This window comes from Lineus longissimus, chromosome 4, assembly GCF_910592395.1.
Source record: "Lineus longissimus chromosome 4, tnLinLong1.2, whole genome shotgun sequence".
Taxonomy (NCBI): domain Eukaryota; kingdom Metazoa; phylum Nemertea; class Pilidiophora; order Heteronemertea; family Lineidae; genus Lineus; species Lineus longissimus.
The window spans coordinates 15804900-15818272 of record NC_088311.1 but is presented as its reverse complement, the minus strand read 5'-3'; the positions used below and the strand labels follow the sequence as shown (position 1 = coordinate 15818272).

Genomic DNA, 13373 nt, shown 5'->3' with positions numbered 1-13373 from the left:
ATCTTATGAACACATTTTTTTAAACCATGGAAAATCCATAATTTCAGGCATAAATTTATGAAAAAAAACCCATGCTATGAGCCCCTTCTACTCGAGTGACTCAACCACTCTCTTTCATTACATTACAGAGAGTGGCCCTTAATTGGCCAATAGTAGTTACACATTGGCCACCTATCGGGAGCTTATGCGTAAAGACAACGTATATTACAGAGGTTGGTCATCGATTTTCAAACATGGAATATTTTATTGAATTCAATCAGCTCGTCCATACTAACAATCCAATTTGTGTAATTTATGACTGAAACAGACAACTCTTATGAAAAACCAACTGTTAGCAGTTTTTTTGCATCATCAAAACACTAAGTTTTATTCCTAGCCAAGCATCGTGCCTTGATCAAATTCTGGTCAATGATAACAAAGACAATATCCTTTAGAATTAAGTCCACGGCAGTGGCCACTTCAACCCACCACGTGGTATTAGGATACCTTGCCACTAGTCGGTGGAAGAGCTTCACTGAGACATATGTCTACCGGCCAGAAATCACTGAAGTTACAGCTTGAAACATTTCTGGGCTAGTTCAGGTATAGATCCAGGGTTATGAGAAAAGGGGGCCACTGAGCTTTGAGCGCAGCCTGAACACGAGCACCGCAGGTGCATCCCCAGTGGCAGTCTGGGGGGGGGGGGCTCCTCCAGGAAAATATTGAAGAATGAAACCCGTACATGCAATTTCAGCGCCTCTGAGGGTCATTTAATTCAAAAATCTCGACACCAAAAGTCTGTCATCTCATAAGGAAATGTGTGTTTGAACAACCTTGGATTCATGGAGATATTATTCCGCAAAAGAGTCACTTAAAAGGAAGTAAAAGTTGGCCTGCAGTAAAATTGGAAAATAATACGTGATTTACCGTAAGTACCGTAATTCGAAGTATGATTGAGGTTCCATCGAACCATCAATGGGGAACGGAGGTATCACATGAGAAAGCACATTCTAGCTACTCTTCAGTATTGAACGCTTTGAATGGCTGAAATATGGATCAGGCATGTATTATTAATTAATCACTACCAAAAGCATCCGCATGAATGCTGATTACATGTATACTGTAATTTTCATAGCAATATAGCAAAGGTTTATGTCATCCTATAGTCCTCTACATTTGCAGTCAAATTGCAGTCTATAAATGTAAGAATACACTAATCGCTAAGTTGCCGAAAGCTGTTGGCCATTATTGCAATCCTTAATAGGTTTGTTGTAAAATTTTGCAACTGTGTTTGCATTCTGCCATCCTATAGGACTCAAAATAACATCAGTCAGCGTTCCTTTTGAATGCAGTGCCAAGGCTGTGGCATAATCTCGTAGAATGAGGGAGAACACACCAGTTTCATAACCAGTTTAATCCATCGTCCCATTGTCTTGGAGAAAAGGTCGCACATTGAAAACTCCCTTTAAGCGTGTCACCAGTGGATGCTCACCACATGAGACATTTAATTTAATGAAGGTTCACAACACAGATTTCGCCTGGTTCATTGAATTCTATCCCAACCCACATTCATACAGTTCTGTCTGGAAATCCAGGACCTGAGGGATATCCGGTGACAAGGAATTTACGCCTCTAGCAGCACAGAAAGTCAGCCATCTCTTGAGAGAAGAGGAGTATTGTTTCATGGTCCCGTTACGCCATGACTGCACAGAATGTCTATGGTCGTCCGCGTATTGCTTGCAATTCGAATTATTTCCTTATAATAGACTTCCCTAGTGAGAGAATTTCTTCTTTCGCAAAGGGTGGAACAAGTCCTGCCCTGGAAACACAAGGAGGCGCTCCTCCCTCCGCATGGGCAGTGGATCCTTTACCAGCGGTGCTTTCAGCATATCATACCATGGTTGAGTCAGCCAGTCTGGTACAACGATGATTCCCATTGCTCTGTGCTGAACCACTTTCTGTAGCACTTGTGTGATGATGCTAAACGGTGGAAAAGCATGAAATCTGTGTGAGTGCCAGTCTTGTGTGAATGCATCAACTGCATAGGCCTCAGGATTAGGTTTCCAAGACACAGATGTCTGAACTTGACCATTAAATAACATTAACTATATTTTACCAAAAAATCATATCAAATTGGAGAGAATATATTATAATGTTATATAACAGTAGCTAACTGAGTACTTACATGAGACTGTGTAACAGTAACTGGAGAAGCGACTACTTATTCTCCCTGTCTTTCTACCATTTTTGAAAGTAATTTTGATAGTAATTTTGGCCTTGAAAGGGTCTGCTGCAACCTCGGTGACCTGACCATTTTTTTTAAGTGGAGTTTTGATAATCATTCCTACCTGTGGCATCCTTGCCCACATCGTCTGAGCGACTCGGCGCTTTTAGAGTTTTGGAAGTCTCATCGCCAAAGTTTATCAGTGACATCGAGCTATCAGTGCACAACACTGAGTATTTTCTTTGATCAAGTCCCTTCATCTCAGAGAAACCTCCCATGAAGCATGTCCGAGAAGATAGATGGAGTCAGGTTTCATTTTTGGTCAGTTTTTTAACCAAATCCTGCTTCTTGGATTTGTCAATCTTCTCAACTTTCAGGGGTGCGCCAGCGACCTTGGTAACAGCAGCAACTGCCTTTACTTGTGCCTTACACATTTAAGGTCTACTCCCTTACGGTACCTATCAAGTTTCTGCCATATTTCAGTGTTGACTTTCGGAACTGATAGGTTGAGGCAATTTTTCGGCTTGCAGTAGTTATTGTACTTTTCCTTTAAGCTATCTACAGGAACAGAGTTTCTAAATCTTTTATTAACAATTAATGCCAACCGAGGTAGAACCTCAGGTCCCGTAGGCTCATCATCAGTGCCCTCTTCTTCAATTTTACCAAGAAAGGCTAAACCATTGGCATCATCATCATCATCATCATCATCTTCAAAGCCACGATCACATTTTGTGTCATTCAAACTTACCTATGGAACACTTTTGCATGTTACTCCATTTGGGCTCAAACACAAGAGTATCCCTTTAATTTTCTAAAGGGAGAACTGAGTTAACAGCTCGGCCGCCAGGCGGCGCCCTGACCGATCCCGCGAGATCGCGCCGATCTCATGCCGCCATATTCAGTCTTTACTTTTGTGCTTCTACGAAGCACATCGTTTTTTCAAAGCTGCCGTGAATTCGATTTAAAACCAAATTCAACCAGCCAAGTCTAGACGATGTTTGGGTTCATTCACCTACGGAGTAGACCGCCAAACTAATCTTGGCATTAGTATTGTCCAGTCTATTTAATTATAGACCTTTCTCAGCTAGCTTAGTTGACCCGGCTCCATTATTTTGATCTTGGTAGGGGAGATTTACGTAGACTATTCTCCTCTCTATTGTAATGAACAAGACTCAGATCCATTGCAATAGTGTTTAATTCAAGTAGGCATGTTTTCCTTTCCATTAATAATTGCGTCCTTTCTGGCCTACTTGGGGTTCCCAGTGTTTTTATTGTCATTGGTACCATTTTTTATATGGCGTACCCCTCCGACGGCATCCTTTGTCTCACCACAAAGGACTTCGTCTGGTGGCGGGAAGCGGGCCGCAAAGACGCCTAAACCCTCTTTCGGTTCCGTTTCCGGGCAGATAACCCAGAGGTCTACCAGACCTTCCGCCACCACCCCTTCCGTCAGCCGAGTTCCGGTTCCGGCCGCGGCTGCGAAGGATGCGGGATCAGACATTATCAATGTCAGTAAGTCAGTAAGTCTCCAAGGGTTTAATATACCCCGGACCTCAGGGAACCTTCCGGTTCCTCTGTCGTCCGCTCCCCCGAGTACAAGCCCTTTGTACCTGCAGGAGCACCCTGCTTCCGGTCCGCCGATTGCAGTTCCGGTTGCTGTCACAGGTTCCCGTGTATCAGTAACCGAAGACACTACTGGGGGTTTTTCTCAGTCTTCACTGCGAAATAACCCCAGTCCTCACGGACACAGTAGAGTAGGGACGGACTTTATAACACCACCTCCAAAACGCCATGCGTCTTCGGTAACAGCATTTCCGCCCTCCGTACCTCCTCCTAAAAGGGCAACCGGTAGCTCCATACCGACGAAGGAGTTACGGGCATTTCCGGTTTCGGACTTCGTCCTGCCGGAAATGCAGGCACCTTCCTACGTTGGCCAACCTCTTAGGTGGAGCCAACCGGAAGTGCCACCCCCTCCTCGTAGCAGAGGCGTCGTTCCCATGGAACGAGCTACGCAGAGGGGACATCTGAACTCTTGTTCAGAATATGGGCATCTTCCGCTTCTGGAAGACCCATTCGCCCGTACATACGGCTTCGAAGGTTCGCCTCTGCGCCCACCCTCCCCTCAACCGCCCGTCGTTGAGAGAAGCCGCACGTCGGGTCCGGAACCCAAGTCGGGACAGCAACTGTACCAGCTCATCCAGATGGTAGCGGGTCTTACTGATAGACTCAGCCATCTGGAGCAGGGTTCCGGTTCCTCTGGTGCGCCTGGTCCCATCGGATACCCACCATCCGACTCCTCTATTTTAGAGGAATTTTCTGAGAACGAGAGTTCTCAGCCAGGCTACCGCTCCCCCAATCAGGAGGAGCTGTCACCAGAGGAGGCCAGTATCCTGTCGGATATGAGGACACTCAGATCCTTGATCAGAGCGTACCTCCCGCAGGATCTGTGCCCTACCCCGCCAGAACTGCCAGCCTTATCGACACCAACCTTTTCACTTTGGGGACAGGAAGTGGATCCCAATCCACAGGCCTCTCAGGGCTCCACTCGGGCCCTTGAATTCCTTCCTCCCTCCCCGTCGGTGGTAGCAGTCTCTGAACTTTTGGAGCGTACAATCAGAGACTCACAAGGCGCCCACCAACGTACTTCCATCCCTGTCCTTCCGGCAGCCGGACTGATAGCTTGGTGTAAACCGGGGAAGTTGTTCACGGCACAACTTCCTCCTGTTTGGCAGTACCGCGCAGACGATTATCGAGTCAGCTCGGCCAGCTGTCCAGCTGCAGCATCGACTTCCACATTAAAGGACGATGTACAGCTGGACCAACTTGTGCCTAGGGTGACCTCCTCCTCGGCTTACCGAGAACTTAGAGCACAAGAGGGTCTGGCCAAAAACACGTTAGCGGTGCTCTCCTACGCAGAGCACACTAACCTGGCCCTAGCCAGATCCCTAAAGGATAATGAGTCACTATCTGATGACACAAAATCGCTTGTGACATCCTTGTCACATTCGATAAGGCACGCTATTGCTCTGTCCGCCAAGAACGCAGCAAATAGCGTCCTACTCCGTAGAGACGCCGCCCTGGGCTCTCTCAATGTCATCAGATCCCTCCAGCTGGAAGGGCCTTAAGAACCGCTCCTATGGACGGTTCTTTCCTGTTCGCAGATTCTGTACAAGAGGCGGCTCAAGTACAGAAAGCTTTGGACAAATTATATTCCCCCACTGCGACACAGAGGGCCAAGACCTCTCTACCTAACGCTAGAAAGATAGAGAGGCCCCAGCAGGCATCGGGTTCAATCCCGTACGCCAGGCAGGTCCTGCCTAGGCCTACCCCTCCCTAGTCAGCCTGCTCCTGCTGGATCCTTCCGACGGGAAGCGGAGGGTCGCCGGACTGGGAAGAGGAAAAATACTTCCTCTAACCAGGGTGGATCCTGTCCGACTAGGCACCCCTTTCATCCAAGGGGTGCAGGCTGGAAGAAGTGACTCCCCCCTCCTTTCTCCTCCCGGACGCAAAAAGGAGCCGACGCCGGTAGTCGGGGCCTGTCTGCAAAAACTTGCAGACGATTGGGACGTTTGGTGCCCCAAGGGGTCCCTAGTCCCAAACATGTTGAGGTACGGAGTGAAACTAGATTTCAACCGTACCCCCCCCCCCCCCCCCCCCCCCGACTACCATATATCCAAACCCAGTTCAGCCACCGAAGGACCCAGTCAAGGCCTCTGCCCTCCAAGCAGAGGTCGCGACATTACTGGAGAAGCAAGCTATCCAGGTCCTTCAAAATCCATGTTCCCCCGGCTTTTACAGCCACATTTTCTTGGTTCCCAAGAAAGCAGGGACATGGAGGCTGATCATAGACCTTTCCAGGTTAAACACCTTCTTGAATGTTCCTCATTTCAAGATGGAAACCATCAAGTCTATAGCAACGGCGATACAGCCCAACGATTGGGCGGTATTGATGGATCTAACGGATGCGTACTTACATGTACCGATCCATCCAGACTATCAACACTTCCTTCGTTTCCATTACGAAGGAAAGACGTATCAATTCAGGGCCCTGCCGTTCGGTCTGGCATCGGCACCCCTAATTTTTACAATGATAGTCACAGCCTTCGTCGCTCCCTTTCACGTGATGGGGTTCAAGCTCCATCACTACCTAGACGATTGGCTACTCCGTTGCAAATCGCGGAAACTACTACTGCAACAACTTCATCTTCTAAAGCAAAAAGTAGTCTCCGCAGGTTGGATTATCAACGAAACAAAGTAGAATTCGCGCCATCCCAAGACTTCGTTTACGTTGGAGTTCGGTTCCTTACGGCCGTAGGGAAAATGCTGCCCCCCCTAGACAGGATAAAGAAAATTCTTCATCTCGTCGCAGAATTCAGAGGTAGGACTCAAGCTCCCGCAAGGCGATGCTTGAGCCTTTTGGGCCTTCTGAATTCGGCAGCAGACCAAATCCCGCTCGGCCGTCTATATATGCGTCCCATCCAGATGTTTCTGATGTCTCTATGGAAACCCCACAGGGACCCATTAGACAGGTTGGTATTGATACCTCAATACCTACTCAAGAACGTCTGGAACTTCTGGGAGTCGGAGACTCGTCTCCAAAGCGGTGTAGATCTTGCTCCACCGCCCCCAGAAGTGTCCCTGTTCACAGATGCTTCTCTACTAGGGTGGGGAGCACATCTGAACAACGGGGACAGGTCCATAAGGGGTCAATGGACAAGGGAGGAGACCAATCTTTCAATAAATATATTGGAAATGAAGGCTGTCCTTCTTGCCGTGAGGGCTCTTTCCCTTCACCTGAAGAATCAGAGAGTAACCCTGTTTTCCGACAATTCTACAGTTGTAGCATATATCAGGAGACAGGGAGGCACAAAGTCCGGTATTCTTTGCCAGCTAACTTAGGAGCTTTACCATCTTTGTGCCGACCTTGGAGTATCGATATGTGCCAGACACATACCGGGCAAACGCAACATCCTTGCCGACGCCCTGTCCCGTCAGGACAAACTAGTCCAGACAGAGTGGACACTCCATCAGGAGATTGTAGACGACCTTTGTTGCCTTTGGCAATCTCCGAAGGTAGATCTGTTTGCCACCAGGCTGAACAATCGCCTTCCCATCTATTACTCTCCACTTCCGGACGAAGAGGCCCTTGAAGTCGACAGCCTTACAGCCTCTTGGGTCGGGCTGAACGCATATGCGTTTCCACCCCTCCCTCTCATCCAACCAGTCCTGAACAAGATCTTGACCAGCCACCCGGTGAAAATAACTCTCATCGCACCTTGCTGGCCAAATCAGGCCTGGTTCCCAGCTTTGCTGGAGCTCCTGATAGACCACCCCAGGAGTCTTCCGACTTGGAAGCACCTCCTGTGGCACCCCCTGGGGAGATGCTACCACCAGAACCCTGGATTTTTCAAGTTTCACGCCTGGAACTTATCCAGTTGCATCTCCACCAGAGAGGCTTTTCGGACATCGCTGTCAAACGCATGTCCGCACCTCAAAGGGGGTCAACCCTTGATGTGTATCACGGAAAGTGGTCTACCTTCACTTCCTGGTGCAGGGAGAATGGAGTTAATCCGATCTCTCCCTCTATATACAGATTAGTTTATTTCTTTATTGAATTATTCACGGAAAGACAACCATCTGTCACGGCTATAAAAGGGTACAAGTCCGCCATCGCTTCTACCCTCCGTGTTTTAAGCACCTGGGATCTTCGTTGGGAGGACCAAATAACCCCTCTTTTCAGAGGAATGTTATTAGAGCGTCCTAGACCGGTTCACAACACCCCTAAATGGGATCTTTCTGTTGTGCTTAAGGTGCTCATGAGGCATCCTTTTGAACCCATGTCTATTTCATCCATGAAATATCTGACACTCAAAACGGTCTTTCTAGTAGCCTTGGCTACCGCCCAACGGAGATCAGAGCTCCATGCACTTTCTTTTAAGAAGCTGGCTTTTAGAGAGGGAGGGGAGGCTTTCTGGCGAAGAACCAGGGACCGGCCGCCTCTCGGCCCCCGGTTGCTATTCCCTCTCTGTCAAGAACGATCTCTTATGATCTTCCTGACAGAACTTTATGTCCCGTCAGGGCCCTAAAGATCTACATAAATAGGACAAAACCTCCCGGTATCCGCCAAGGGGAGAGCGTTTGTTTTTGTCCTATAAGGAGGGAAATAAACGAGAGATAGCGGCCGCCACTATTTCAAGGTGGATTGTGGAGACTATTCGTCTTTTCTACAACACCTTGAGGACTTCCTCTGATCTTCGTGCGCTAGCTAACATCTCAGCGTACGAAGTTAGAGCACTAGCCACCTCCTGGGCTAACTACCGAGGAGTTGCTCTTCAAGAAGTTGTTTCCGCTGCATGTTGGAGTAATCACTCCACATTCTCTCGTTTCTACCTACGAGACGTTTCTTCCCTCGTAGATGGCATGCACACAATCCGCCCGATTGTGTCTGCGGGGCATGTTGTTTGATCCTGGCTAGATCAAAAGAGGGGAGGGAGCCCGATTGAAGAGTCAAACGCGCATCTTGCGCCATTTTTTGATATGCCCTATCTTCAACAATCCAGGCAACCCCTAGTAGACTAGAAAGGATGCAATTTCTTATTGTTGTTTAGCAATAACTCATTCTACACCCTTGAACATGCCTCACTTGCTCTAAGCTCTGTTGCCGGAAAGAAGATGGTTTTTATTATGCAATTCTAGCGCTTTCCGGAGAATGGGTCTATTACTCTCTATAAATACGATTGTAATACCGAGATCAAAATACCGGTCCCCCGGTTCTCCCCATTTCTTTCCCCTGGCGGTCCTCCTTAGCTACTATGCCGGTGGTGCCTCCTTGAAGGAACAACAGCTCAGCCTTAGGTAAGTCCTCGTTTCCCACCTCCAATAGGTTGCTGGGATTCGATGCAAAAGTGTTGCATAGGTAAGTTTGAATGACACAAAATGCCCATTTCCTTACAAGAAATGGCCATTTTGTTAGTTGATACTTACCTATGGAACACGGCCCTCCCGCCGTCCCCACAAACGGGACATACTCTTTGTTAACGCTCAAGAGTAAGACTGAATATGGCGGCATGAGATCGGGGCGATCTCGCGGGATCGGTCAGGGCGCCACCTGGCGGCCGAGCTGTTAACTCAGTTCTCCCTTTAGAAAATTAAAGGGATACTCTTGTGTTTGAGCCCAAATGGAGTAACATGCAAAAGTGTTCCATAGGTAAGTATGAACTAACAAAATGGCCATTGGGCATTTTGAGGCATTTATCAAGCACAGAAAATCACCCTCCGAGTCGGAGGACCTGTCAGACAGAATGTCCCTATTGCCTTTGCTCAGGGCTTTCACCACTTTCGCTTTTTTCCAAGGCGGTTCATCATCCTTTGAGGATGATTTGTCTGCCATGACCTTTGCGATCATGTTAAAGGTATCCTGCATATTAGACAAGACACCAGCAAGCTGCTTGCTGTTATTACTATTATTCCCATCTGATTGGCCTGCTTCAGGTTCATCAAGATGCACATCATCATCACATAGGAGCTTCTCTTCATCAAATCCATCTTCACCAAACGGTATAATCCACTAGACAGAAGTTAGTCCAAAGTGCCAAGAATCCACAGGCTCAAAGAAAGTCACAATCAAGACAAAAAAACAATCCAACAGATTAAATACGACGAAGCGTCCGCTGAGGAGGAAAGCCAAATAACACTGAGGAGTAGCTAGCTTGTGCTATCTCATGTAACTGTAGTGACCCAGAGTGACTGGTGAGATAAAATTAATTGGCGCTGCACAGGAGCATGGACTACCAGTAGCGTATCATTTTTGATAAAGTAACGGAATGCAGGGGTGGGGGATAATAATATGAGCATTAAGCGTCCTGGCAGTTGGAGGTGGTACCATCTTCATTTTTTTCAATTCGACAGAAAAAAAAGATTTTCCTGTCATCACCTTTAAATCACTGTAACCTTTTGTCCTGATAAAATAGGTCAAGGTCATAAAATCTTATGTTGGTTATATCTCAAAGACATTCACTGTGTGACTTTGAATGGATATAATCATGTCATTCATTAATCAGATCAAGTAGTTTAATATAGTTGTTGAACAATTTTGACCTAATTTCCTAGGTCACTCTGGTCAAATTTTCAGGAACCATAACCGTATTGACCACTGGTGGGCACATAGCCCCTGGCCATTTCATTTAACACCAAATAGGGTGTCAATGAATAATCATGCCCCTGCTCACCGATGTTGAGGTGGGGCATTATGTACTCAGTTGTTTTCCGCATCCACCGCGCCCTATTATGGACTATAACTCAAGAACCGGTGGCCAGATTGAACTGTAATTTCTATAGTGAATTGGGGTGGATAGGGAAATTAAATATGGCCGCCAGGAGGCCATCTTAAATTTCCCGTTCTGGACTATAACTCAAGAACAGGTGGTCTGATTGATCTCTTATTTCTATGGTCCAATGGGGGGAGATTCCCTATCGATTTTGGTTGCGCTCAAATATTCAATACAGCCATCAGGAGGCCATCTTTAATTTCCGGACTTTAACTCAAGAACAGGTGGCCCGATTGATATCTTATTGCTATGGTTTGATGGGGTGGATGGAGGAGGTTCCCTATTGATTTTGGTTGCGCTCTGAAATTCAGTATGGCCACCAGGAGGCTATCTTGGATTTTGCATTCCAGACTATCACTCAAGAACAGGTGGCCCGATTGATCTCTAATTTCTCTGCTGTGATTGGGTGAATGGGGGGAGGTTATCTATCGATTTTCATTGACTAAGCTGAGTTCGGCATAGTGCCTTGCTGGATGCATTGCCTCTGTAGAAACAAGGCAACAATGGCATTGAATTCTTACTGACCTATTTGCGAAATTCGCGAAAATATCCTGGAAGCGAAATTTTTCCATTCTACGGTATAAGGGAAAATAGAAGGCAAATAAAACAATAAGAAGACAGTTGATTTTTTGGTAGCAGCAACTGGAGGTGTGTGATAACCCTCTAGTGTTCAGATTGGTGAAGTATGGCTGCAGGGTTAATAAAACACGTCATCAAGAGGGAAGACATGTTTCATCTGAAATTTAAACAAGCTTACAGGATGACAGATTGTAATCATGGCGATATAATTTGCTCAATAACTAATAACCTTTCTGATACAAATTCAACCACATCAAACTATCCGTCATTTATGATTGTTGTGCAATGCTAATATCAGCTTGTTGTTGCAACTTTGCACTTGAAGACCATATCAGATCTAAAATTTGGGAACTACTCAAATTTAGAAACTTCTCAAATTTAATATTGATTGCAAAATTTTTTCATCAAAGTCAACTTTTACTTCAACCCCGAGGATGAGTATGAACGTTATAATTATGTCTTCATATTTTTTTCAGGTTATTCAAATGACGCATAGGTAGTGAAGTAGCACAATAAATTCCTCAATGAAACACTGATATGATAGAAAAGATTTTCAGACATCTAGTGTGTTTCAATGTGATGCAAATAAATGATAATAGGCCAATTTTTGTTGGTTATTAAATTTGAATGTTACATTATTATTTGTACTGGTGACTCTATTATCCTGGTTGTGTGTTAAGTGTGTGCGTGCGCGTGTGTATGTGAACCCATGTCTGGGGTCTAAAACCCCTAGTGTGTGTTAACAGTGTGATCCTTACCATCTTATGTCAGGATTTCAACCGTTGTAAGTTTTTTCAATAATGTATGCGTCAAACCTTTCCATTGTTTGCACCCTGCATAATATTTCGCCCTAAAGGACTGAGCTAGTATTTCTTGGCACCAAAATGAGGTTATAGGATGTTATGAAAGAAAATGCAGTGATAAACAAAAGACTAAATACATCATTTCTCACTTCTTATACAGTCCTTCTTCACCATTGTTCACCAACCAAATACGCAGTTGTTGAGCCAACATGGGTGCCAACTAGACACCGCATGAATATGCCTTATTGCGCACATCTCTTGTTAAGATAACAAAAGTGTAGCCAGAAAAGTCTTCATATTTTCTGACTGGGAATTAAGTGTTGACCACAGGCACTACCATTTTGGCTCCAACTTGAAATATTTTTTTAAAGCAATTAGAACTCCCTCAAAATGAAGTGAATGCCCATGCCTGTTAAAACTTGGTAGGCTGTTCTCTGGAAAATAAAGAACATACTTCAGCCCTTGAAATTGGAAATTACTTTGCTCGAAAGCGTTCTAATGGCTTTAGGATTTAAAGTTCTAGCCAAAACGGTGGTGCCTATATGGTTAACCTTCAGGATAGCTTTAACAAAAATATCCGAAAGGGCGTTTATTGATGCACCAAAGTCTTTTATTGACAGACGGTTTGTCTCCATTTGGCTGTGTAATTTTTTGGTGTCAGTTTATTTTTCTCCATGAGAAAACTCTCAAAACATTCTTACTCCTAGTGAAGCTTGTAAAACAAGCTTTACAGCGGTGATGTTAAAGGGAGAATATATGCAGCAGTGTGGTAGTACTGATTTAAGATTCATGCTGCTCCTGATACATTGTAAGTGTCTGTACTATCTTACTGTTCACACTTACACACTGCTAGTCCAACCAAATCAAGTTCCCTAACTGTGCATATTGGTTGCCTGGAGACCACCAATTGGACCCGCTGTCTTCTCCTTATAGTACTCCTTTAATTCTCATTTTGGTTGCTAACAGAAAATAATCGATAATTTTTAAAATCATGTTAGTCCTTCATGGGTTTACCTTTGACCTCTGTAATTACCATTCCCATTGTTTCCTTTCCAGACTCCCCTGAAACCCCTGAATTACTTAAGAGTTTGCTCAATATACGCACAGCAAATGCCAACATGTCCAACTCGGTCATCCGCTACAACCCGAAGCGTCGCCACTCTTCGGCCGGGCTGCCCATTCATCTGTCCGCATTATTGGGGCAGTATAAAGAGTACAAAGCTCCTCCACCAGGTTGTGTAACTAGTCTTCAGGATTAACGTTTTCACTGCACTTTACCAATCTTTCACTGCTCTCTCTCTCTCTCTCTACTGCGCCTTCACAGCTGGTCACGTCATTTGTCTCGTCTCTTTGTTGCTATAACCTGCAGTGTTCTGGTGTCAGCTAGGCTCCTCATCATCCCCTGGTATTATATATGGAACCGAACAGTATAGTACAAGGCTGTGAAAGGAGTTTAGTGTC

General features: G+C 45.7%; 1 protein-coding gene across 12 annotated transcripts in view; it reads left to right on the top strand.

Moving 5' to 3' along the window:
* Window positions 1-13373, top strand: part of LOC135486098 (SCY1-like protein 2) — a 333434-nt gene that overhangs the window by 171396 nt on the left and 148665 nt on the right. For 10 of the 12 annotated variants that reach the window (XR_010446666.1, XM_064768609.1, XM_064768611.1 and 7 more), the window contains one exon: window positions 12969-13145. The exons of the other annotated variants lie outside the window; for them this stretch is intronic. Coding sequence is in view for 9 of the 10 variants with exons in the window: in XM_064768609.1 (XP_064624679.1) it covers window positions 12969-13145 (177 nt within the window). In the remaining variant the exon portion in view is untranslated. The remainder of the gene's footprint in view (window positions 1-12968; window positions 13146-13373) is intronic. 12 annotated transcript variants of the gene reach the window in all.